The sequence below is a fragment of the Piliocolobus tephrosceles genome, chromosome 5 (genome assembly GCF_002776525.5).
Source record: "Piliocolobus tephrosceles isolate RC106 chromosome 5, ASM277652v3, whole genome shotgun sequence".
Taxonomy (NCBI): Eukaryota; Metazoa; Chordata; class Mammalia; order Primates; family Cercopithecidae; genus Piliocolobus; species Piliocolobus tephrosceles.
The window spans coordinates 78,923,259-78,950,220 of record NC_045438.1 but is presented as its reverse complement, the minus strand read 5'-3'; the positions used below and the strand labels follow the sequence as shown (position 1 = coordinate 78,950,220).

Sequence of the window (26,962 nt, the reverse complement as noted above, 5' to 3'; positions counted from 1 at the left end):
CATATAGGATAACAGTTAATCAAGTTGGACATTTTCAGTGGACTTAATTTAGAAGTTTGAATGAAGGTTTTATTAATATGGTATCCAAAGAGGAAACCTAACAAAAAACAAGATGCAAAAACTTTTTGGTTTTGCCTAATTGCTTTAAATTAAAATAAACAACTTCAAATGCATAATATAGATTTTTTTGAGTATACATATTTAAGCATTTTAACAAAATAATTTATTTCTAAATATTCATTTCTTTATGAAAGAAACAAGTAAGCAGACTGTATTAATCAACTAAATGTATAGGCTCTAAAATTTAGGAGTAAACACATGATTCCTTACTAAGCTGGCCTTTTATCCACCTCAGTGGGGACTTAAATACTGGAATCCAATGGGGTAAAACATTTTTGAGTACATTTAGGACTCTTGTCATTCTTCTACAAATTCTTTCCTTCTTTCTCTTAATATTCTACTCAATTATCATCTACCACTTCTTACAGTTTAGTTCAAGAAACCAAAATAATGATATCAAATATATAGAATATAAAGTTCTGGGAAATGTGCATGTTTATTGTACATGTACAAATATATACTATTCATTAGGCACTAAATTTCAACACACAAAGTAGAATGTTTTTCCTGGCCTACTGTAATCAAGATTTTGGAAAGGCAGATGTTTGACAATTTTATTTACATTTTCTCAGATTTTATTTTTAAAATTAAAAATTCCATCTGGATTAAAATGTATTTCTACAAGGTTAGGAAATCCAAAATTAAAGGACTCTACCCCTAACTGATCATACTGGCTTTCATACAGTGCTGCTCTTTAGCATCTTTCAGTTTGATATCATTTTTGGATGTAGCTAAATGCCAGATACCCTGACAAACATATATTCTACCAGCTGGATCTCCATCTGCTCAACTAAACATTTTCACACCAAATCTGTATAAAAAGCTATGTTTTCAAAGAGAGTTATCTACAACTGAAATATTAAAATCTTCACTCCAGGAGTCCCTCCATTACATATTTCACATGTATTAAATCATGAATACAAAACTACCTCCAAGTATTATCAGTGGTCTGCTTTCTGTTGCCAAAAGTTATCTTAAACCATCCATGAAGGGGCAGACAGACTCTTTTGAGCACAACAAATATTTTTGAGATTTTTCGCCTAAGGCAGAAGTATTGCTACTGTCTTTTGATGTGTTTCCTTAGAAAAATACTGCAAAATTAATGTTAATGGATAGACTGATCTTTTAAAAATCTGCATTAAGTTTGTACAGGCATAACTTCCTTTACCAACATATGAGTATATTAGAACCAATATAAAATTTGCCTCTAATTACATCCTCATAATATTCATCAGAATCTTTTTAATTGGGTTCTGATTATACAAGAGTGGCAAAGAAAATCTCAGGTAATTTTAAAAAGTTTCTATCTGAAAATAACATTGATCCTTGGTGGGGCTACGGAGCATTTCATAAACATCAGTGCCATTAGATTTTCTAGCTTGGGGAAGTCATCTATAAACCTTTATTAGATTTTTGTAAACCCAACGGCAGATGAAAGGCATGAAATACAATAATAATCAGGATTGGCCTTAAGGCAAAAATGGGGTCACAGAATTCATATAACATGTAAGTGCACAATAGGGTTTAAGTCTGAAAGAAGGAAACTAGACTCTCTCAACATGTGTATCCTACCTCTTAAATAACATCGGTTGCCACACTCTAAAAAAATATGTGTGTAAGTGTGCCAGGGCAAATAGGGGCATTCCATTCTTTGAGATTGCAGAAACATAAAATCAAGAAAAGAGGGTATTAAGGGTGCCTTCAACACAGATACAGAGAAAGACAAATCTTCACTATTTGTCACCTAGGCAAACAAACATAAAAGCATTGAGAACATCATAATTTTTTACAAACCAAGGCCTTGGCCAGCAAGCTGAGTAAAATGTTTCTGTGTGTTCATAGTAGGAGTAGAAGCAAAAGAGGTTCATATTGTAGAGGGTAGAAGGGATATGTGCAAGCCTTTTATTGATAGATTTTTCAGCCACTATTTTATTTTGTACTTATTAATAACAATCCTGAAAAAAGACATTTTTTTTTCCAGTGAACATACCTTTTCTAACACTGGGGTTATGTAGTATAAAAAATGAGGGTGCATGGGAGGAGAATGAGAGAGAGTGAGTGTACAGACAGAGACAGAGTGAAGGTTCTACCAGCTGAGGAAATATTTAGAATTGCCAGGAATAATATATGCATATAGGGAAATAGTTGTTATAAAATAAGCTATAGCTCAATTTTAACCCTAAATTCAAAGGACACTATCAACGGAATTTAGGAACAATTGGTTCTAAGTGTTTTTTATATTATAGAAACTTTAGCATTATATCACTTATTCTTTTATAATAAGTAAAATTATTTAAGTGAGGAGTTCATCATCAAGTCCTTCTAAAACGATACATGCCTCTGTATCCAAACAAAAGCCAGGCCTATTTAGCTACATGATAATAAAGGTCAAACCAGTGATGGGTACCTGACCTAAAATAAGTATTTCCTATGATCAATTGTCTACAATTTTCTGTAATTGTAAGCTTTGTTTCAAATAGTAAAATTTAGGATCTATCATCCACTATACTCCACTCCTTCCCACCCTCTATGTCTACTCCTAAACTTACCAAAATATATCTATCAAGAGAATCAAGGTAAAAATAATAGATATGATAAATGAAGGACATTTTAAAAATTCCAACAAAATGAACTATCACTTTTCTTGGTATTGAAAATAGGTGTACATTTAACCAAGGTTAACTGCAGTAAAAAACTGTTACGAATCTACTGGTATACTTAATATTTTATATTTATTCAGACACACTTTGAAGTATCTGCATGTATCTAAGTGGCTAAAAAGAAGGACTTTGTATTTTGGAAATTTCAATAAAGAAAACTTGCTTAATTCAAACATTTGCCAAGAAAAAATGGTTATCATCAAACGCAGGATATTAAATAATTATCTGTTTGCACTGCTGGCTTAAGAAGGATGTAGTGCTGATGCCCAGGCTTACTGAAAAAAAAAAGACACAACATCCTTTCTTTGCCATCAATGAGATCTGACAAAGAGTCAAGAATAATAACTCTAGATTTACAAACTGCCTGCTGTGTTCACCAAACATTGGTTATACAGCAGACAATTCTATTCATAGTCTAAGATTCATGTAATGAAAATCTCATAAGAACACTGAAGAATTATGCCGTGGTATTAGTGGGAAGTAAAAAGGAAAGAGATTAAACTATATCTCTCCCTATAGGCTAAGTTCCATGAGAGGCTATGTTCAAGTCACCACTGAATATCCAGCCCTCAGCAAATTACCTGGCATACAGTAAGCATTCAATAAGTATTCAACAAGTGAGTAAAATCACAACCCACATTTCAATAAAACACTGCACAACATTCAATGCCATCTAAAACATATTAAAGAGTGATTTTAAATGAATGCTCCATTTATATCAAATATATGAAGAGTTTCCTGTGTTAACTGTTAAATATCTAATGAATGGCATAAGCAGAACTTAGGAGAAAGGTTGACTAGCAAGTGACCTAAACTTGTCTCTATGTGAAGATTTCCAGTTGCACTGAAAATTATAAGTAGAAGCAAGTTTTAAAACTAAGAAATTATTTGTTCACTGAAACTCAAAGGTAAGGTCTCTCCTCTTCATTGTGTTTAGCAAGTGAGTTTCCTGCTAATGCAGGAATAGATCCTGGGATCCCATCATAGCATATGACGTGTCTGGACTAAAATCTTTCAGAGAATCTATTCTGTGAACACAGGAATCTTGTCTTTGTTTCATACTAACACATATCCAGCGGTTAGCAGAATGACTCATGACAGGTGCTTAATATTTATTAAATACATCAACGAATGGGCAGAAACAACAGAAAGACATATAGTAACTGAATATAAGAAAGAACTTTCTAAGATACAAAGCTGCAAATTTTTACTGTTGTATCTTCTTAGTTTTCTCCAACTTAGCCAAACCCATTCTTTCAATTGGTATCCATCTTACATGATTGTGAGTTACCTCATATTTCCCATCATTTTAAAATATATTTGTATCACTGTTAACCTGTGCTATCTAGAATTGGGCACAATATTCCCAGTTGGAAGTGAATGTGCCGAGCAGAGCTGAGTATCAGCCACCTTTACTCTATAAATCAATGCAGTCTAAGACATATGAGATGTTCTGATGGCCACTAGACTCATACTGATTTGATTATATCCAAAGTTCAGTTCTCACTCCTCACCTTGCAGAGCTATCAACATTTGGGACAGATCATTGCCTTCTCCTTGAAATAACTTTCTTTGCTTTCTCGGCATCAAATTGAATTTTTTCTATTATCTCAATGGTCATTCATTCTCTGTCACTTTTCCTGATTGTTCTTCATCATCCAGTGCCCTGGCACTCACACCTCAACCCTGCTTTTTATTCTATTTATACTCACTTCCTTTTATCTCATTTAGTTCATGACTTTAAATTCCATGTCAATGCTGAAAGCTCCAGATTTACATAATTAACCCCAATATCACAGGTAAACTAGAGACACCTATAGCATCTTAAACATAGCATAACAGAAACTGAGTTCCTAAACTTCTTCAAACCTGTCTCTCCCACAAATTTTTCTGTCTAGAGTTACTAGTTATTTTATCTTTTCAAAAGTTACACGGGTTAAAAATACTCAAGGCCACCCTTGGTCACTGTCTTTCTGTCATATTCCACATTCAATGTGCTAATCTTGTTGACTCTATATTCAAAATGTATTCAGAATTCACTACTCCCTACCATTCCATTGCCACCTAGTGAAAGTCACCTTCTAGATTACTTCAATAGCCTCCTAATCTCTTGCTCATAATCTAGAACCCCTCTTACTTATTCTTAACACAGCAGAGAGATTGTTAATGAGATTGTTAATGAAAGTATATTCATGTCATTCTTCTGCTTAAATCCGCCCTACTGGCTTTCCATCTTCATCTAAAGCCAGCGGTTTATAATGACTTGCAAGGTCTAACATGGTGTGTCCTTGCAACTCTGTTAACACCCGACTTCCTTTTCTTGTACTCTCATCCTTTCTCCCTTCACACCAGATACACTCATCTCTCCCACCAAACATGCTAAACATGCTTTTTCCTTGGGACCTGCTCAGGCTGTTCTCTCTGTCCAGAACACTCTTCCTCCGTTTGGCTTTGCTTTCATATCTCACTCAGGCTTTTATTCAAACGTCATCCCAATAAAGCCTTTCCTGGCAATTTTTAACAACTGCAATCCCTTGACACTCCATTCATAGCTTTCCTATGTATTTTGTTTGGACAACATAATCTAAGTTTTTATATGTTACACATTTAGTATATTTCTGTCTGTTCTACTTGCACCCCACTTCTATTAGAAACTTTTTAAGGACAGAAATTTCTTTTTTTGTCTATAGCTTTTCCCAGCATCTAGAGTAATGTATGAAACGTGTGAAATGCTGAATAAATATATTCGAATGATACAACAATATATGAGAGTTTTAAGGGAAAACATTTCACTGATGAATTTTCAAGTATTAGTCAGCTGGGAAGTGTTTTAGCATGATGGAATCCACACTTCTGTAAAGTGCATCATAAGTCATATTTTAATCATCTTTCCTCACCTAAAAGAGAGGTAATCTGGTCGTTCTTACCTGACTTTATTATCTTGGATACCAAGATCTCTCCTAGGACATTGGTTCCTGAGTCATGGCAATTTTAATGCATCAAAGGGGCACTACTCAATCTGGGTAATAATATATTCTCACTAGCGAATTCCCATAATCAATGTGCTCCCTCTAAGCACATGTCTTAAATAGTAAGGAGAAAGAGGAATAGAAAATGGCATGGTCTCCTTAAAAGACTACATGGGAAAAATAATACTTTGATTATACAATATAATAAACCAAATATGAAAAGTACTATTTTCTAATTTAAAGATAACATTATTAAGGAAGGAAGAGAAAAACAGCAAGTCAAGGTCACATTTTGCAGAATGAATTAACCAAAACTGCATTATAAAAATCCATATTCATCTTCTAATATTAAAAATAACTTTAACAATAACATGTACACACTAATAACTAACTCCTCAGGGAACTAAAGTGAATAAAGTAATGTAGGGTTTTTTTTTTTTCATTACCAATAACTTTTAACTTTTGTTTCCTTTAAGAATTGTATATTTTAGTGTCAGACTAAATGAAAATACTCTTTTTTCAGATCTGCATTGTAATAATATAACTATTACACAGCAAAGATAAGTAACTGCACAGTATGACCTACAAGTTCTGAATGAGACACTGGCCACTAAACACTTATCATACTTTTACAATCAGAAGTAACTGAAATGTTTAATTGCTAATCATTATTTATTTCAAATAGAAAGGTTAAAAGCTTTTGTTAATTAATATCTAAGCCAGATTATAAGCAATATTAATGTAAATATAAAAATAAAATTATCATTTTTAGACATGCTAACTAGCAACAGCATATGGTCCAAGAGCTGTTTCAAGAATTTTACTTCACACCTAATAAAGAACGTGAGTGCTATGCCATGACATGTGTATGAATCCTGACATACTTGATTTTTCAAATACTTTTCCAACACAGCTATTCTTTGCATACTTTTTTTTTAAAAAGGAGACATCTCTTAAAGAATACATTTCAGCCATTATAGAGTATGACTGACTAAATAAACTTAGTAACTTCATTGATTTTCTCAAATAATCTTACTGTCTCAAATATTTTTGATTATATTTTGTATAAATACTTTTGTTATATGTATCTTCTACTTTATACAAGGAGACTGTGGCAGAACTGGAAAGAGAAACCAGGTCTCTTACTTCAGAGCCCATCTTCTTTCCATTACACTCATCAGCTGAAGAAATTTAAAAAACAAAAAACAAAGACTCATTCTTGGAGCAGAAGATACTGAACAAGAATACTAATTAAATTATTAGCAATGTAAACTCTCACCTAAAGTATAAGCAGGTTTATCCTTTTACACTAGTTAGAAGATAAACTATATTTGGGAGGAATTGAGAAAAATTTCAGTCAGTGGAATGAGGGAAGGAGATAACTAAGGAAGTTGAAATAATTCTTGTTATACAATGTTAAACATAACAATTAAATTGTTTTCAAACAGTACACAAAATGGTAATCAAAGGATGAAAGTGACTCTTTTTAATTGACACATAATAATTTTACATATTTATGAAGTACATAGTAATATTTTGATACAAGTATACAACATGTAATGATGAAATTAGGTGGATTAGCATACCCATTACCTCAAACATTTGTTATTATCATTTCTTTGTGCTGGGAACATTCAGAATCCTCTCTTCTAGCTATTTGAAGATATAAAATAAATTATTGTTAACTATATCACACCACAGTACTAAAGAACGCCATAGCTTATTTCTCCTATATAGCTCTAGTTTTGTATATATGAACCAACCTATCTTCCTCTCTCCCCAACCTTCTTAGTAACCACTATTTTACTATCTGCTTCTATTAAATCAAAGTTTTTTGCTCTTACATGTAAGTGAGAATATGTAGTAGTATTTGTATTTCTGTACCTGACTTATTTCACTTAACATAATATCCTCCAGGCTCAACAATATTGCTACAAATGAGCAGATTTCTTTCTTTTTTATGGCTGAATAGTATTCCATTGTGTATATATGTACCACATTAAAAAAAATCTGTTGACCTGTTGATCGACACTTAGGTTGATTTCATATCTTGGCTATTGTGAACAATGCTACAATAAACATAGAGGTGCAGATAGCTCTTCAATATGCTGATTTCCCTTCTGAAAGTTGCTCTTTATCCAAGCCAATCAACAGCATTTTCTCCAAGGGCAAAATATTTACTTTTCTCTTTTTTATGTTAGCTTGACTATCAGCTAAGAAGGCATCTCAAAAGGTGTAAAGCATTTATTAACTCCTTATTCTATAACTGATCTTAGGACTTTGTTGTATGGAGAACATGCCCACCTACCCACAATATTGAACATTTCTTAACTGGCTTTTCATTAGATGATCTGTCTGTGTAGGTTCACAGTCAAGAGTGGGCGTATATGTCAAACATTTTGATAATCTAATGGCTATTTGGGGAAAAGTACTGCAGATGCTGAATTGTAAAATTAGCAACATGGAAATGCAGTAAATCTGTAAAAGTTTAGTTATAATTTTGGCAACAAAAGTATACATTACAATACTACAAATGAAGGATATCACTGTTTTTTAAGGAAATAAGTAAACAGAGATGGCCTAAACAATTCTCCTTAGTTTTACTTTCCACATGTATAGTCACACCACTATAATAAAATCGTATTTTCTTTTTTAAGGTTTTCAATATCTTTCTCACTAAACACAAAAGTCTTTTCTCAGTTTTCTTCACCTTTAATCCGTTTCCAAATTCTGCAACTACTGAATACATGCCTTCCTGAAATATGCAGATTACATATTTAGCAGAAAAATACAAAAAAATTCCAGAGCTTTTAAAAATCAAACTCAGACATGAGTCTTATTTTTCATTTATAACTTATTTAGAAATAGAGATTTCATTTAGAATGCATACTAAATTTATTTCATGTACACATATAAACATTTTTTCAAAGAAATGATCATGGAGAATTAAGGAAATCATCTGAATAACTAAGGACAAATTATTACTTTACATGAACTATACAAACAATTGAAGCAATGTTGCTTTCTCATCCAATAATTTCCCCATGTAATTTGTATATGTGTGGCAAATAGCAATTCAACCACATTATACCTTGTTTAGTTTATCGATTAATTATTTCTTCAAAGATATGTACTTTCTATTTTTCAGCTACTATTGTAAACCACTATGTCATTTTATCTTTTCATAGCATCCACAAGCAAAGGCTGAATGAATAGGCTTTCATTATATAACTCTGCTTTAAGGCAAACATAGACAACATGCTGCATTGCCTCACACAGTTCAGTTCAATAGAAATAATATATTAATCTATTTTCTCAACAAAATACATATTATGCAACTACTACACACCTGACATTGTTAGGTGCTTGACTTTTTTGTTGTTCACCGAGATCACAGGAAACTGGTACTTGACTTTTGAAAAGACTTTTAATAATAGCACTTGTTTAAAAATATTCTCACAGAATTTGTTTCAAAGGATATTTACAGTGAAGCTCAACTGCTTGTCAGCGTCATGGCTAAGATTAAGTGTAGTACAGTGGAGCTCAGTGGACCTGGTGGAAGGTGAGAAGTAGAACTGAATAAAGCAAGCAAAAAATAATAATAATAAAAAAAGCCTTGAGAAAATTAATAATTTGAGAAAAATGTTTATAAAATAAAATAAGTATAATAATGGTAAGTATAACTCTTTTCACCCCAACTCCAGCAAACTATATTTCTGGTAAGTACTATAAATAATGAACAGTTATCTACAGAACATGAGCTTTGTATATTTGTAATCTTTTATCTGATATGTACTTAAATTACAAATTCCATCTCTCTCCTTGCTAAGTGGCTTATATATTTTTATATGCAATTTATAGGAACTCAATTATAATGTTAAATTTAATTTTTGTGCTATATTTTAATACATATGTGCATGACAAAAGTAAGCAAGTTTATATAAACATTAGAATTGTTTATTGTGCACATTGTATTAACATATCTCAAATTCTGAAGACAAAAGCAAGAGCTATTTCAGAAAATGCCTTAACATTTCAATACAATTAGGTAAAAAATATGATTTAGAATATTTTTGAATTTCAAATAAACTGATATGATCAACAATGTGATACAGTAGATCTAAAGCAATTAATTTGTGCAGGGTATTAATTTAAACATAAAAAATACTGGCTCAAATTCATCAAAATAAGAGTAATCAATGTCTTATTTCTTTTTGTGTTAATTTTATATCTTTTTAAACTTTTATTTTAGATTCAGGGGTGCATGTGCAGGTGTCTTATAGGTAAATTTTGGGTCATGGTTGTTTCATTATCTAGGTAATAAGCATAGTATCTCTGACAGGTACTTTTTCTGATCCTCTCCCTCCCCTGAAACTCCACCCTCAAGTAGTCCTGATATCTGTCATTCCCTTCTTTGTGTCTCTCTGTACTTAGTGTTCAGCTTCCACTTGTAAGTGAGAACATGAACCATTTGTTTTTCTTTTCCTGCATTAATTTGTTTAGGATTATGGCCTCCAGCTCCATCCATGATGCTTCAAAGAACATGATCTCATTCTTTTTTAAAGCTATGTAGTATTCCATGGTGTTAATGCACCACATTTTCTCCATGCAGTCTCCAACACTGATAGGCATTTAGGTTGATTCCATGTAAACTGTGCTGTGATGAACATTTGTATGCATGTCTCTTTATGGCAGAATAATTTATATTCCTTTAGGTATATATACAATAATGGAATTGCTGGATCAAATGGTAGTTCTGTTTTAAGTTCTTTGTGAAATCACCACACTATTTTCCACAAAGGCTGAACTAATTTATATTCCCACCAGCAGTGTATAAGTGTTCCTTTTTCTCCAAAACCTCACCAGCATCTGTTATTTTTTGACTTTTTAATAATGCCATCCTAACTGTTGTGAGATCTCATTGCAGTTCTGATTTGCATTACTCTAATGATTAGTGATGTTGAGCATTTTTTATGTGTTTGTTGGCCACTTGCATGTTCTCTTTTGAAAAGCATCTCTTCGTGTCCTTTGCCCATTTTGTAATAGGATTGTTTAATACTGCAAACCAGGCAGGTAAAAGATCTGTACAACGAGAATTACTAAAAACTGCCAAAAGAAATAAGAGATGGCACAAACAAATAGAAAAACATTCCATGTGCATTGATAGGAAAAAAATCAATATTGTTTAAATGGCCATACTGCTCAAAGCAATTTACAGATTCAGTGTTATTCCTATCAAACTACCAATGATATTCTTCACATAATTAGATAATACTATTTCAAAATTCATATGAACCAAAAAAGAGCTGAATTAGTCAGGACAATTCTAGGCATCATGTTACCAGACTTCAAACTATATTACAATGCTACAGTAACCAAAAAAGCATGGTATTGGTACAAAAGTAGACAGAATAGGGAGCCCAGAAATAAAGCTGCACATCTATAGCCATCTGATCATTGACAAAGTCAACAAAAACAAACAGTGGGGAATGAACTATCTAGTCAATAAATGGTGCTCAAATAACTGACTGGCAGAGGATTGAAGCTGGACCCCCTCTTTACACCACATACAGAAATAAACTCAATATGGATTAAAGACTTAAATGTAAAACTTAAAACTATAAAACACTGGAAGATAACCTAAGAAATACCATTCCAGACATAGGCCCTGGCAAAGATTTCATGATGAAGATGCCTAAAGCAACTGCAACAAAAAAATTGACAAATGGGAGGTAATTAAACTAAAGAGCTTGTGCACAGCAAAATAAACTATCAAGACAGTAAATAGACAACCTACAGAATGGGAGTAAATACTTGCAAATTATGCATCCAACAAAAATCTAATAGCCAGAATCTATAAGGAACTTAAACTAATTTTATATATCTAAAGATAATTCTCTAACAAGTATATACACCAACAATCTAAAACACTTTCCAACTACTAGAGAATAAACTTAATGTATAATGTAGAAAAAAATATATCCAAAGAAGCACATTAAGATGTTAGCATTTCTGCTACTATACATAGAAAACTGTATCCCCACAGCTTTTCCATGCATTATAACTAGCATATTCTGACTCAAATCCACAAATATCAAGGTTAAACATGTGATGCAAATCAATTTAATTCTCTGATAACCATGAATATATTTGCAAGTTTCACCTTTAAACTTAATCCAAAACTAGTATAGATTGTGATGTGTAGCTCATATCTTAACATTTTCCAGTATTAGTATGAATCACATTTATTATAATTGATTTTTTTTCCAGAAATAGGACAACGCAGGTGCAAAAATCAAGGACAGGAAGAAATAAATAACCCAGAAAACAACAGGACAGGCCACAGACCCATATAACCTCAGGGGCTGTCTCACCCAGCAAGTGTATGGGCTTTATCACCTTAGGCAATTTGTTTAACTTCTCTCAGCATTTGGAATAATAACACATTCCTCACAAAACTCTTGCAAGTTTGATTCCTAGAGGGTCAATTAAGTGTTAACAGGTGAGAATGCATCCTCCAATATATTTTACATAAATCCAGTCTTACTTTTTCTGCTTCCAAAAATGGGGGATATTCAAGAAATATTATAAAAATTCTTCTATTTCTATTTTTAGTTTTAGAACGAAATGAGACTTTCCGTCTAATGTAAAGCATAATCATCAACACATGTGAAACATTATCTGTCTAGGGTTGTAATGTAACCGTTTTGCCCTGACCAAACCTGGGACAATAATTATATTTCAAATTTTACAGTTTCACTGGTATTTATATTATAATACCAAAGGATTTGTTAAAGTTCTCTGTATCATAAGGAAGTATTTTTTAAAAGTGAAATAATTATATTTTTTAAAAGCACCTGTGTTTTATGAGGGAGACCACCAGCAAAGATGTAGAATAGTAGGGGGAAAATAGGAGCAAAAAGGAATAACCTGTTAGACCCATACACTAACCAGTAATAATCAGCCACAGTTTTTTTTCTGTTTGTTTGTTTTTTTTAATCCCATGCCTATCTACCTATAACAATTAAAATAGAGACATGGAAACTATACTCTTTGAATCTTTATTAGTTTCATACTGTGGTATAAATAACCATAAATTACATTTTTTCCTCTGTATTTTGTGAAAATTTAAATAGAGAAATGGAAATTTTTCTATTTAGCAATAGAGATTGTTAAAATTCTAATCATAGTTAAATTCCCTATTTCATTTCTTGATATACTCCAGAAATGGCTGCACAGAGATCTGAACATGTATCCAGTATATGGGAGACATATAATGCATCTTTCTTGCTATAACCTACAAAAGAGGCACAAGTACTATACTTGGTACCCAGAACATATTGGAAAACGTTTCATTATAATTGATGTACCTTCAAAAGCCTATTTAAAGGAGTGTTTAAAAAAACAGTTCATGTAGTATACCGAGCACCAAAACTTTCAAGCCTAATACTATACTACTACTAGAACAAAAGTATTTTAATACAAGAAAGAAAAGTAATACACAATCATCACATAACTTTATATTTTGAGGTTGCCCAATAAAATATTTCTCACAACCTCTTCAATGAACTTAGCATCAGAAAACGAGGCAAATGCAAGGTATACATGAAAGTTTCAGATTCTATTCATATTTCATGTTACAAATTGCTTGGATTTCATGTGTATTTCACTTTGCAAGTGTAGCGGGCAGTCAAATGTACAACTGTTCAAAGCCTTTTACACTTTTCTTGTTGTTGTTATGAGACAGAGGCTGGCTCTGTTGCCCAGGCTGGAGTGCAGTGGCATGATCTTGGCTCACTGCAACCTCTGCCTCCTGGTTTCAAGCAATTCTCCTGCCTCAGCCTCCAGAGTGGCTGGGACTACAGGCACATGCCACCACACCCAGCTACTTTTTTGTATTTTTAATAGAGATGGGGTTTCACTGTGTTAGGCAGGATGGTCTTGATCTCCTGACCTTGTGATCTGCCCACCTTGGCCTCCCAAAGTGCTGGGATTACAGTCATAAGCCACTCTGCCCTGCGGTCCCTTTTACACTTTTAAGAACAGAAGTGAATAGCTCATTCCCAATACCAGTTCCAATAGCAGCCACTGCTCAAGTAACCAAGAGTAACCTCTTGTTTGAATGGCATCCTTCTTCCAACTTAACAATTTTATCATAAATTTGAAGGATCTGTAGAGTAATATAAATTGGATAGCGTACAAAGTATTATTTTGATTAAAAAAAAAGGAAAAACAAGGAAGCTTATATCAGTCAACGTATTCCTTTTGTTTGCCCTGTATAGGGGTGGCAGTTCGAAGTAGTTAGGAAAAAGATATAAAAATTAAGTATCAATGAGTAATTAAAAGTGGCTGCTGGTTTTGTTTTACTGTGTTTGGTTGAACGCATAGTCAGTACAGTGAGAATCTTCACAGAAAATACCTTAAACAACAGAAGAGTGTATTGCTTCTGCGTTTTCAAATCCGCAATTCAAAGTTCCACTTTTCTCCCATGGGAGACTGACCCAGAACACAGAAGAAAGATCCACAAGGATAAGGTTGCTCAATAGTGTCAACGATTACCAGTGATCAAAAGCAAGGTTCCAGTGACCGCACACCATTTCCAAAAGGTCAGAATCACAAGTTCTTTTAGTAAGTGAATGTCTTTACACACTGATTGAACAAAGCTATAACAAAAGACTATTTTTATTCTCTGGAATATAAATTAGAAAAGAGACCTAATTTTCTGTGGATAGTTTTTTGACCATTTCTACCCTTAGAAAAAAAGCTACTTGTATAAACATAAAATCAGTTTGGGTATCGTGCTGTATTTTGTTTACAAGAATGTGTAAATGTCAAAGGAAAGAAAATCTGTTTTCAAAGGGCCTCAAACAACTACTTTAAAAGAAACTTATTCAGATTTGTTGAAATGTATTCAACAGATAATTGAGAGATTTCTCTCATAGAGAGCTGGCAGGAAAAGAAAATATTCCAGTATTTTTCTATATCAAACAGTAGAGTATCACAGACAAGCCTGTTGTTCTTACTACTGATCTCAAACCGGGAGCTCTCAAGTTAGATACACCTCAGAAAGAGAAGTAAGTATCAAAGGATGGAAAAAGCAGCAGCATCCTGGAGGCAAAGAAATGAATTCTCAGGGAACAACTTGCTCTTTGTGCACCGTTTATATGACTCTTGTGACACTGGAATAATGATCTCATATTGTAGCATGCTTTTTCCTCTGCACCTAGTTCCTTATCACCAAAACAAACAGGAAGGAAGAAATGGAGTGAGGATGGAGGGAGGTGACGAAAAGAGGGAAGGAGAGAAAGAAAGGGAGGGAGGGAAGAAACAGCATTGGGAGGGAGAGAACAAAAGGGAGATAACTCATCAAAGAGTATAAAAGTCTTGAACAGGAAGCCTAAGAATGTCATCATGTTGCCCCCAAATCCCCACCAACAGCCCGTGGGAGTAGATGTAAAAGAAACAACAATTTTCTGGGGTTAACGAAAGTCTGGGACTGCTGTACTTGTGGAAATCACATGCTTCTCTCTTCTCTCTTTTCTTGTGTTTTACATTCCTCAGCTTCCTACTTCTTGCTTTTTAAATTTAATATTTTGAAATAGTTTGAAATAGTCTAAGCAGGGTGTATGTGTGTGTGTGTATTCAATAGCTTATAAAACCATCAAATATATTAAATAAGAGAATGACTTTCAGGTGCCCTGGAAGCTCCTACAAAGTTATAAAAGGGGATATTCTGCTTTTGATTCCTATGCGACCTCTGAACCACTGAAATTCAACTCTTTCCAAATCAGTATTCCAATAAATCATGTTTTTTTTTTGCCCAGTTTGGCTATAAATGGGCTTAAATTTCAAAAACAGATGTCCACAAATGTTTAAAATTTCCTCAAAGTTCTCAATTATACCTGAATATTAAATAGTAATCGAAACAATAAAATGGTTATTTTGTATTCGCTTATTTGTTTAATGGAGGTGGGATAGAGAATATATCTTAAAAACTTAAAACAGCTACAGAGAGTTGATCTTTAGAATCTTTTCAGTGTTCCTCCTATAAAATAATTGTCTTCCAAAGTTATTCTATCTGTCCCTCAAAACACGATATAAATTGGCTGCAATGATGGAAGAGGTCCTATAGTTTGATAGAGAAGAAAATCATATGTATTATAAGTTATAATACATATTATATATATCTCTATATCTCTATATTATACATCTCTCCTTATAGCTTTATCTGTATCTATGTACAGAGAGATAATCAAATTTTATGTTAAATTAAATAAATATTCAATTTTATATAAATATACGCACACATATAATACCATAAGGTACCAACATTTTATCAAATAACGATTTCTCAAAGTGTACAGGAATAAAATTTTACATGAACACTTAGCATCATTTTTTAAAAACATATAATACAAAAACTGGCAATAAAAATAAGTTTTTAATTTATTGGGAGATAGTGTCTTCAGAATTCAAAGTTCATTTTTTAGAAACTGATTATATCTAATACAGCTCATTAATTGCTAAAACTTTGCCGAGATACTGGTTTTTAAAAATGTCAACATTACTTGTTTAAAGAACAGTCGACAATTTATTATTCTTTTGTAGTCCTGGTTATTGAGAGGGTTACATATTGTGAGAGTGAAGACAACATTAATCTTGTATAATAATCAGCATTATTTTGTTACTTTTTCCAAAACTCCACTTTGTCACAGTTAAATTTATAGCACAGAATTCAATTCTACTACATCAACACCACTAACTCATAACTGCATGAGGTTTTTATTTTATAAAACATTTTTTCATGTATTGCTTCACATAATGCTGAGATTAACTAAAAAGATAGAGAGATTGCATTACTTGCCCAAGGTCAAAAAACAACTTGTTCAACCTGGGATTCAAATATTTTGATTCTAAATCCGGTGCCCAATTTCTCTGATATGTCTTTTATGTCTATTTTTCTCTAGATGCATTATTACATAGAAACTGATTTTATTTTGATATAGAAAAATAATCCACTGGGCTCGATGTATTTATTGATTATGTAAACAGACCAGGCAATACACATTTTTGGCATGTCAATACATTGAAAAAACATATGTCTAAAGAATATATAAAAGAAAAGTAAAATAACTTTGGGGAATGTTTCTGGTTAACAAATCATTCCTAAATACTAAACCAAATCCTATTTACTTACTATACAATGTACAAGTAATCTCTCCTTTATCTATATACATTAGATTAATTATATTTGCCATATTCCGATTTAAAATGGTGTTACAGGGAACCATAACAATTACAACAATTACTGAGAAATATAAATTCTCATGATTCCTAGGTTCAAAAGGGAACTAAAGATAGGGACAGATGTTAATAAGCTATAAACTCTTTGTTTAGCTATATATGTCTGATATTAGGGAAAGTATATGTCAATACTACATAAACAAAACAATTTCTTTAAAAATGTAAAATATGAATTCATATATATTCACACAACAGGATATATACATATCTAGTGTGCATGTATATGTGTGTACATGTGTATGTGCATATATAAACTTTACTACACAATTCACAATAGTAAATCATTCAGTAATGAATCTTCCTGACCAATTTAAATTCTGATTTAACCTACTGTGTGGTTTGTAAACAATTATCATGAATGTATCTAATGAAAACATTGTTAAATTATCACATCTTCATTCTAGAAATATTATGGGTACAGGTTTAGAATACCTGATCTGAAAATTTAAAATCCAAAATGCTCCAAAGTTTAAAACAATTTTGAGCACTGACATGATGTTCAAAGGAAATGCTCACCGGATCATTTTGGATTTTGTACTTTTAGACTGGGAATGCTCAACCAGTAAGTGTAATACAAATATTCCAAAACTCCAAAAAAATTCAAAATGGGAAACACTTCCGGTCCCAAGCATTACAAATAACAGATAATCAACCCATAGTAAAATGTTCCTACATATAATTGTAATTAAACTACTTTTTAAAAATTGAAGATTTATTTCTAAATGACAAGGGAAACTAATACTTGGATAGAAAGTTCCATGTGGTTTTTACAAAGAAATGTTAAATGTTTTAGAAATCCATATTATATGTTACATTAAAATGTCTTCAATTATTTTTGTAAAAATCAAAAGGTCAAATGAAAGTTATTCATTAAGAGAAAAAAAAACAAAGTTAGCTGTGTAAAGTTGGTTTTGATAGTGGAACACTTATAAATGCAATCACAATCTATGGCCTTGTGAAGATACAGGTAGTAGTTTGTGAGAGAACTCAGGGCAAGAAGCAGAGATTCATGGCCTTACTTGTATAGAAGTGACAGTGGAAACGGAAAAGTACTCACCCTTTTACCTAGTATCATCAGTCCAAATTTTCCAAAATTCTTGCTGTGCAGGCATTATAACCTATTTAGTCTATTAAAGATTGGACTGCCTTCTCTTCTACAAATCAGACAATCTACAGCTTAAAATAATGTCAGATATTTAGATCACTTTCAAACAGACAGCCAATCCATCTACTCTATATTTTAATTTGATTTTCAGAGAACCCCCAGGGTTTCTTGAAATATTCTCAGAGAATCAAAATAGTACATATACAGTAATCATAATTTCCAAATATACAAATCGTAAAAGATTTATGCATTTTTGCACAAGATCATAAAATAAGACTACAACAGAAAGGCGAATTTTATATTTCAAAATTACTTTGAGTGTGTTTATATGTGTGTGTGTATGTGTGTGTGTAAACTAAGTTGTTAGGATCACTGACCTTTGACATTAATCAGTGTCAGAAATTAAGAGATAAAAATTATGAAAATCAAGATAGGGAAATATAAAAAGTGAGGAATCTATTAATTCAGAATAAATGAAATTGTAGAAAAGAGAGCATGTAACTGAATTCAAAATACAAGGCTTATTGTAAATGTTTCTAATTTTATCTAACCATCTTTAACACCAACTCACTTCAATACATATAAACCTTAAATCCTGAACTAAACCAATATACTGAAGTGTAGGAGGTAGCTTTTGCAAACTTACACCAGCAAACTGATACAAATGTTAGCTACAGTTAATAATTCAGCACAGGTCCTCTACATACAAAATGACATGCAGATTGGTTACACCCAGAAGTGAAAGGTAACTCAATTTTAATATCGTTTTCATGATTACAATAATCTATAGGTTTCTTTGATTATGGAAGTATATTTGTGATGCCAAATATAATTTAATTTATTCACAATATCTAAGAGAAAAAAATTCATAGGCATACTTTCAAGATTTGGAAGGCCTCAGATCTCTTTCAGGGTCTGCCTGGTGAAAAAGGCCCAAGACCCATTCAAGCACACATAATTCTGAAGGTCTGCCTGCCAGCAATAAAGGCCGAAATTGGATACTTGGTGAGATTAATTACCTAGATAGGGCTTGATAATGCAAGTCAAATGGGAATGTAATTAAAGTGCACCTTCCATGAAAATTATTCATTGCTGATGGATCAGGTGACAGATAAATCAAAAGCATTTTTTTTTAAAGCCTACAGGTTAACTTGAAGCAAGTCTTTCCTCTTTTTAAAACTCTGTAATTGCAGGTGTAGAATTCACTCTTGCCGTCCTATCCTCATCATGATACCATAAGACAAAAAAATAGATTGTAATGTAATCTATTAGAAACAGAAGCCAATAGAAAAACCATTAGGACCATGGTTACAAACAAAAGGTCACCTAGACTGGAACCAGTTGGCTGGCAGCTTTCAGAAGAGAGTATCACTCTATGCTCATACTATAATGGGGATTGTAACCGTAAAAAAAGACAAGTGATGAATTAATAAGTTGACTAGTCCCTAGGGTGCAATTGTTACAGATAAAGGCATGCTGGAATAATCAAATAGAGTTATAAATTAGATAAACAGAATGGCACAAGAAGTATTTTACAATGTAATTATGAAATAAAGTCTTCCTGGATATGCTGTTAATTCTTTATTGCCAATACATTTGTTTACAGTGTAAGAACAATAAAAAATACTATTTTATAAGGATGGCAGGGTAATTTTAGTTACCCAGAAGGATACTAAATCTAAATTCTATATTGAGTTACTTATATATGTTTATCATGCATCTAAGAGAAGAAAGATGAAAAAATGTCCAATTAAATGACAGTTATTAGAAACTATGGCTTTACATGTTATTCATTTGCCTATTCTAACTAATCAACATGTCTTTACTGATATGTGTAAAGAAAACACATATTGTCTGCAAGAACAAACTTTATGCTGAACAAGAAAATCGTGTCATCCAGCAGATGGCATATGAAATTCACAAAAAAATCAATTACTATTAGAAGAAATAATAATAACCTAAGCATAAAGGTTGAACACTTTTTGTTCTTTGGAAAACTTTGAGTAATACTTATCTACAACAGTTATTATGAACCCTCAAATAGTCATCTGACTTCTCCAAAACTTTATACTTTTTAATTGAAACTTGAAAAACATCCAAAATTTGAACTCAAATTCCTTCAATAATCTATGTGTCCCAGGATCACATAAAAATACTTCAAATTAAAACATAATCAAATTTGTATAATCACTTACATGCAATTGAAAGGATAACTGCAGATGTTTTAACCTAGTTCTAAGAAAGAAATATTTCTAAAACTGTATTAAATTAAAAAAAATACAAAGTAACTCTTTTTACACAGTGAAAACTCCAGAAATAAAACAAATTCAAAATCAAACACATGATGTAGATTTTAGATATGTAAATTGGATACACAGGGTTTGTGTTTGAAGTGCTATACATTTAAGTGTATAAAAATGTATCTGTCAGAGAATTATCTGTTTATAGTTCTTCATTCCTAAAGGTTATGAATTAAAATTGAAACAGGCATAGCAAACACCCAGTGCATTTTATCAGGAGACATTGCTTTTTGCGTTCCCTGCAGGTTCCAGTTAGTAACTTAATCCCAGACAAACTATAAAGTAAACTGTTCATGATTTGTCAGATTAGCTGATGCTTGTCCAGAAAAATGGTCTGAAAAAAGAGTCACCAGGACACTATAATTAAGATCCATTCATCCATTTCATCCTTGGATTGAAGCAAATAATGAAACATCAAAGTAGGCAGGCAGCAATCTGAAGGAGGTCAGCTGGTGTATTTTCAAAAATAACACCAGTGTTTAATGCAGCAGGTGTACCAGAAGTCACTTACAAATTATATTAACATCCAATGTTTGTTGAAATAAGATAATGGCTTTCTGTTCTTTGTTTATATAATTTTCAAAGATAAAGGAAATGTGTCTAAAAATAAAACATTTATCAGTATTAACAAATACTGCACATAGCAAAAATAAAATTTCCAAATTTTTAGGTGGTTATACTTTTTATATTGGCAAGTACATGATATGGAACATATAATTTAAAATCTACTGGAGAAAGAAGAAAAGATACATGTTTATTTATCTATCTATCATCTATCATCTATCTATCATAGCACAGTCTCTGTATTAGATGTGTATAAACAGTCATTTGATTTTATAGCATTTAATATTAATGATACTATATTAGATGAGAGATAGTTATAAATGCATAGTTTATCTTTGTAGAATTAACATCTTTCCTTTTATGTCCTTTATTTCTGAGATTATCAGGTTCTCAACAATGAAATTTATGTGAGGCTATATTTGGGTTCTTGGTGATGTCAGGGATGTGAGAAAATAGGATGAGATGTCAAAACAAGGAGAAAACAAGGTTATGATAATGTATTAGAAACTAACAAAGGCAGTACTTTTTTCCAAATGTAATTCAGACTCAGTCCTCTGTCTGAAAGGCTTTACCAGTCTGATAAATGTTGTATGAAATCAGCATAAAGTAATCTATTACAATTAAATTCAGCCATCATTGAGCTGAATACTCTACTACGTATGCCATAGTGTCAGGCTTTGCTTTTGACCATGGTAAAAATATCATTATGATATTTTTCTACCTCAAGTTATCAGCAAAAACTGTTTCTCATGGTTCCAAATTTTCAAATCCAGTAGACTTTCTTGTGTCTTCATTCTACTGACCTGACCTCCTGTGACACTTGATTCTATGATCAACTTGATGAGAAAATGTCCCTTCCTTTGGTAATTGTGACAGCCCTCTTATTCAACTGGCCTGGCCACCCCTCTTTGGTCTTTGTCATGTGCTTCTGAGATTCTTCCAATTCTTATTTGTTTTCTCAAAACTTTTTGTCACACTTTTAAATTATAGCTCCACTCCTCTTCTGAGGAAAGGCCACTCATTAACTCACCATTTATAGGCATAAGATTCCTAAATCTATAACATTTAAGCTCTACCACCATTCTAATGCCCACTCTCTTAGGAATATACATGTACTCATAAAATATATGAGGTTAAAGAACATATATTTATTATTATCTATACATGTCTATACACATAAATACATCAGCTCACAGTTGTATAGTCTGACATAACTAGAGTTAAGGGTGTTGAGTTTAAGAGTATTAGCAGTATTTGAATAATGCAATAGTGATATGGCTTAGCCAGTTTTGTTTTTATCATCATATACAATTTCCATTATGAATGCTATGCTCAGACAACGTTCTGTATCTTTCTATATGCTGAAGTTAATGACAAAACATTAAAAATTAAGACACTATCTGATGTCAACATGCTTTGGATAATTAAGAACTGCATGCTTTAAAGCTATGCTAATTGTTTTTCACAAATCTTCCTCTGTAATCCTTGTGTCTTAAACAAAGCAAGTAGCTACACATCTGTATGTACATCTCTGCCACGTATTTTGTCACAGAACATACATCATCTGCTCTGCCTTGTCCCTGACTAAATTTGTTAGGTTGCAGCAATTATCTCTCACTTTGTGATTGACCTATTTGTAAACTAAGTGCAGGAAATTTGGGTAATTTTTTCCCAGAGTTCTTACATCTTAATTGATCCTTATTCATTGCTTACACTAGTACAAAGGGAACCAAAGTCATAAAAACAGTTAAAATTCAAACACGTAACAATCATGCTTTAGCAGTTGAAACTGACAGATCTGAAAAACAAGATCTTGATAGTGTTCTCTCCTTTACCCTATTACTTGGATCAGTTGGTTAAAACTGTTAATGATTCTTGTGGATCAATGCCTTTTCCTTGTAGCTCTAATTTACTGCATTGGTGGATTAGTACAGATTTTTTTTGGATGGCTCTGCATCATTCCACCAGATTGCTTGTCTGGATCAAATTTGCTTCAATTCATCACCAACGAAGCAAGGGATAAAATAATCAACATTTACTCCCTCTGAACACTTGTACTGAAAACAGAACAACAACTATATCCTTGTCCAAATTTAAAGACAATCTCCTATCTTTCACCTATATTTAATAGCTTTCAAGGCTATGCCCCTTAGCTGATCCAGGGCTGAAAATTGTGTATATGATTGACAGTGGCAGTGCATAGGAATTGGGACTGGGGGAAAACCTAAAGAGTACTTAAAATTAATGGACCCATGTTTTTACTACTGTCGTCATCACTATTACCAATTCATATTATGTGTCTTTGTCTTTACATGAATAATGTATGAAATTACTATCAATTGGCTTTTCATTCTGTGAAATGCAGCTTATTGATTTCTTGCTCTTAAATGAAATTTTTCTGAAACTGTATCTGTCTCCACAATGCTACCGCTTCAATAACACTTAGAGAAATGGGCAGGATAGCTAGCTACATAAAAACTAACACATGACTCATAGAACAAAACCTGTTTGTACAATAGAATCAAGCAAATCAGGTAACTGGTTTCATTCAAGGAAATATTAACCAAAAACACTTCTTTAGTCAATGTATATTGGAAACCTATTACAAATGTGTTAGTTTGTATTCTTGCCATGGTATTACTACAATATAACATATTCATTATTTTTTATGATTTATAATTGTTTAGTACCTCCAGAAAAAGAGATTGAATTCAATATATATTTACCTAAGGTTATGCCCTGAAAAACTTTGCATATTTTATTTAAGTCCCTCCTGTTAACTTGCTTTTGGTATTTTTCCCCTAAAAGTAAAGAGCATGTGGTCTAGTTAGTCACATTTTACTTAAAACAGATTTTCCATATATCACTTGAATAAACTTCTTTACTCTAATGGTAAAGTGGCTATTTATTTGTAAATATTATTTTAGTAGATGAATATTCAGCTTACTTACAATGTCTACCCCATAAACTCACAGTTGCAAAATAAAGGATCTTCTATTAAGGGCAATACATGTAATAAGAATTACCCTACATAATTCCATCATTATGGAATATTCCAGGATAATGATCCTAATGGGAAGTCATATTTTTTGAAGAGGATGCTTAAATTTAGCAAATTACAAATTTATATCTCCAAAATATAGAGCTATAAACACTTTCTCCTACGATAATCCTGAAATGATACTGACTTCTTAATCATGTAGAAATTGTTAGGTTAAAATTGCCAAGAATTTGACAAACTTACCCCAGCTTCAAAACTAAGGAACAAAATTTATAATAAATTTTATATTGGGTGTTCTGTTACCATCAATGTATCACCTTCTAAAATTTATTACATGATTAACTGTCTCTGTTAAAAAATAAAAACCTGACTTGGACGTTGAAAAGAAAACATTATTACTGGTCATTTTCTGGTACTTACAAAGGTACTGTACTAAACAAGTTTCATGTTTTTCTGAGGGGAAAAATCATAGAAATGCATAAAATTTCTACAACTGTCATTTCTTGCCCCATAAATAAAATTTTACATGCCTTAGCTGTCCTCACACATATGGAGAATAAAGACTTTTCTTTAAAATAATTGGATAGAATTAACTTATCTCAGGGATGAGTATTAGTCTGCATTCATTGCTATAAGAAAATACCACAGACTGAGGGGCTTAAGTGGAAATTTGTTTTCTCACAGTTCTGAGGATTAGAAGTCCCAAATCAAGGTCCAACAGATTTCAGTTTCTGCTGAAGCCTCTCTTTCTGGCTTGTGGATGACCATCTTCTTTCTATGTGCTCACATGGCCTTTCTCAGTGTGTATGGAGGAGAGTATACAGTCACACTGGGGGTTAGGGCTTCAGCAAAGGAATTTTGGGAGGACACAATTCCATCACAGTAGAATAACTGGTTATTGTCAAAAATGAACTCTTGCTTCCCAGGTATGTAAACATCATTATTTACAAAGTAGCACTTCAAAGAGCAAAGAACTTAAGAAAAGATAAAGAAGCATTAAATTTGAAATATGAGAAGTCAATTAAAACACCCTATATACTAGGATTTTTTCAAGTATCTACTAAAAGCATGTTCATTAAACAGTATGCAGATCAACTTGTCATCATAACCTCAACATAAGCCTATTTCATTACAAATATTAACGATATCAGAAAAGGAGAGATTTGACAACTCAGAAAGATACTGGGACTGGAGATCAGGGAGTTGACGTGGCAAGGTTAAGGTGTGGGGATGAGAACACAGGTTACTTAGAGGCATTTCCTTATGTATGTTTTAATTGAGAATAGTCATGGCACAGTGATGTGCTGTAGCCTTAAAGCTGTCACAAAACCAAAAAAATAAAAACAAAAAAAAAACACAAAAATATTAAAACCTAAATATACCAAACTATAAAAAATAGTAAAATAATGTATGAAAAGCTGATATTATGTTCCTAGGTAATAATGAAAGCATTCTAATCCTGATCTCTGTGCTTCTACATATTCAATGTTATATAAAAGATATAAATTAATTATATTTTCAACAAGATTTCAAAATATGAAGCATTACAAAAGTTTTCAAAGTTAAGGTTTATTTGTACCTTTATTATTTTATAAGAAGGTTAAGCTTTCATTTAAAACTTCTGCTTAAATACTACATTATGGCTGTAAACAGTTTAAGATTTTAAATATATTTACAGTTTTAGGACCAAATTGCAAAATGACTACTTGAAGTTATTAACTTCAAGTTAATGCAATAAAAATTGCATAATTTAAATAACATTATGTCATTTGAATTAAATTACTGTCTTCTTTAACAACCTAGTTTAAGAAATTTTCTTTCCATATTATGGTATACAAATAATTTATGTATTCAGCCAACAAATATTTATTAACCATCTACCCTGGCCCAATATGTTGATGGGGCTAGAGAGTATGATCAAAGGTACAACCATTTTCTTGTAACATGAAGCTTAAGAGGAAAGATAAACTTTTCACATCTAATGTGTGAAGAATGTTACAAATATATGATGCAATTAGTATAAGACCATATCACAGAAACATGTAATTTTCTCTTAAACTTACATAATAAATTCAGAATGTGAAGATACTGTGCAAACATATGGGTCTTTACATGTAAAGGAATCAACATATTTTATACTAAGCACTACATAAATCCTGGTTATTAGTATTAATGTCAACATGGTAGTACGTTACCTAATTAAAATTTTACTAAAATAGTATCTAATATATCATCCTTTTTGTATGTTTTCATAACTTACAACCACTAAATAAAAATGTAAATATATCTATATATGTTTTCATATTTATGTTACAAAAATACTTAAATATTAAATAAATTTCACTAACAGTCTAAAGTTACTCCTTGTTTAAGCAAAGCATATGAATTACTAAAATGTCATGCCCTGCAGCATGAATTAGAATGACTAAATCCTGCACTTTCGGATACCTCAGGTTTATAAAATGTCTAAATATAACAGAAACGCATATTTTGAACAGTTTACTGTTAAAGGAAATTTATTCGATTGATTTTCTGCTGCAGGTGGCATAGGTGTGCATATGAATGTACGTTTTAATAACAATAACACTATCTCTACAAAATGGTTCCTGTTTTTTTACATTTATATATTTTTAACCTAGTGATAAAACAATTATGTCTTGTTTCACCCTGTGGAGAATGCTGTGTTTAATATTACTTTATATAATAAGTAAATGTTCTAAAATAAGAAAATATATTTTCTTAATATCATGTTCCTTTAAAATATAAATCAATCTTATACATTCCTAACAAGCATAAAAATATACAAATTTAATGGAATTGATTTACTTATTTAAAGACATATAACTTGATGTGTGTCCATTAAATCATTGAAAAGAGATGATCTACACTAATTTACGAGAAAACAGTCACAATTGAGTCACATTAATTCATGTGAGTGA

General features: G+C 32.0%; 1 protein-coding gene across 11 annotated transcripts in view; it reads right to left on the bottom strand.

Annotated features, from left to right (window-relative positions):
- Positions 1-26,962, bottom strand: part of EPHA7 (EPH receptor A7) — a 180,892-nt gene that overhangs the window by 83,936 nt on the left and 69,994 nt on the right. Inside the window, exon 6 of one of the 11 annotated variants that reach the window (XM_031935520.1) lies at positions 19,727-20,907. The exons of the other annotated variants lie outside the window; for them this stretch is intronic. Within the exon in view, the coding sequence (XP_031791380.1) occupies positions 20,873-20,907 (35 nt within the window). The 3' untranslated portion in view covers positions 19,727-20,872. Of the gene's footprint in view, positions 1-19,726; positions 20,908-26,962 lie in introns of those variants that run through there. 11 annotated transcript variants of the gene reach the window in all.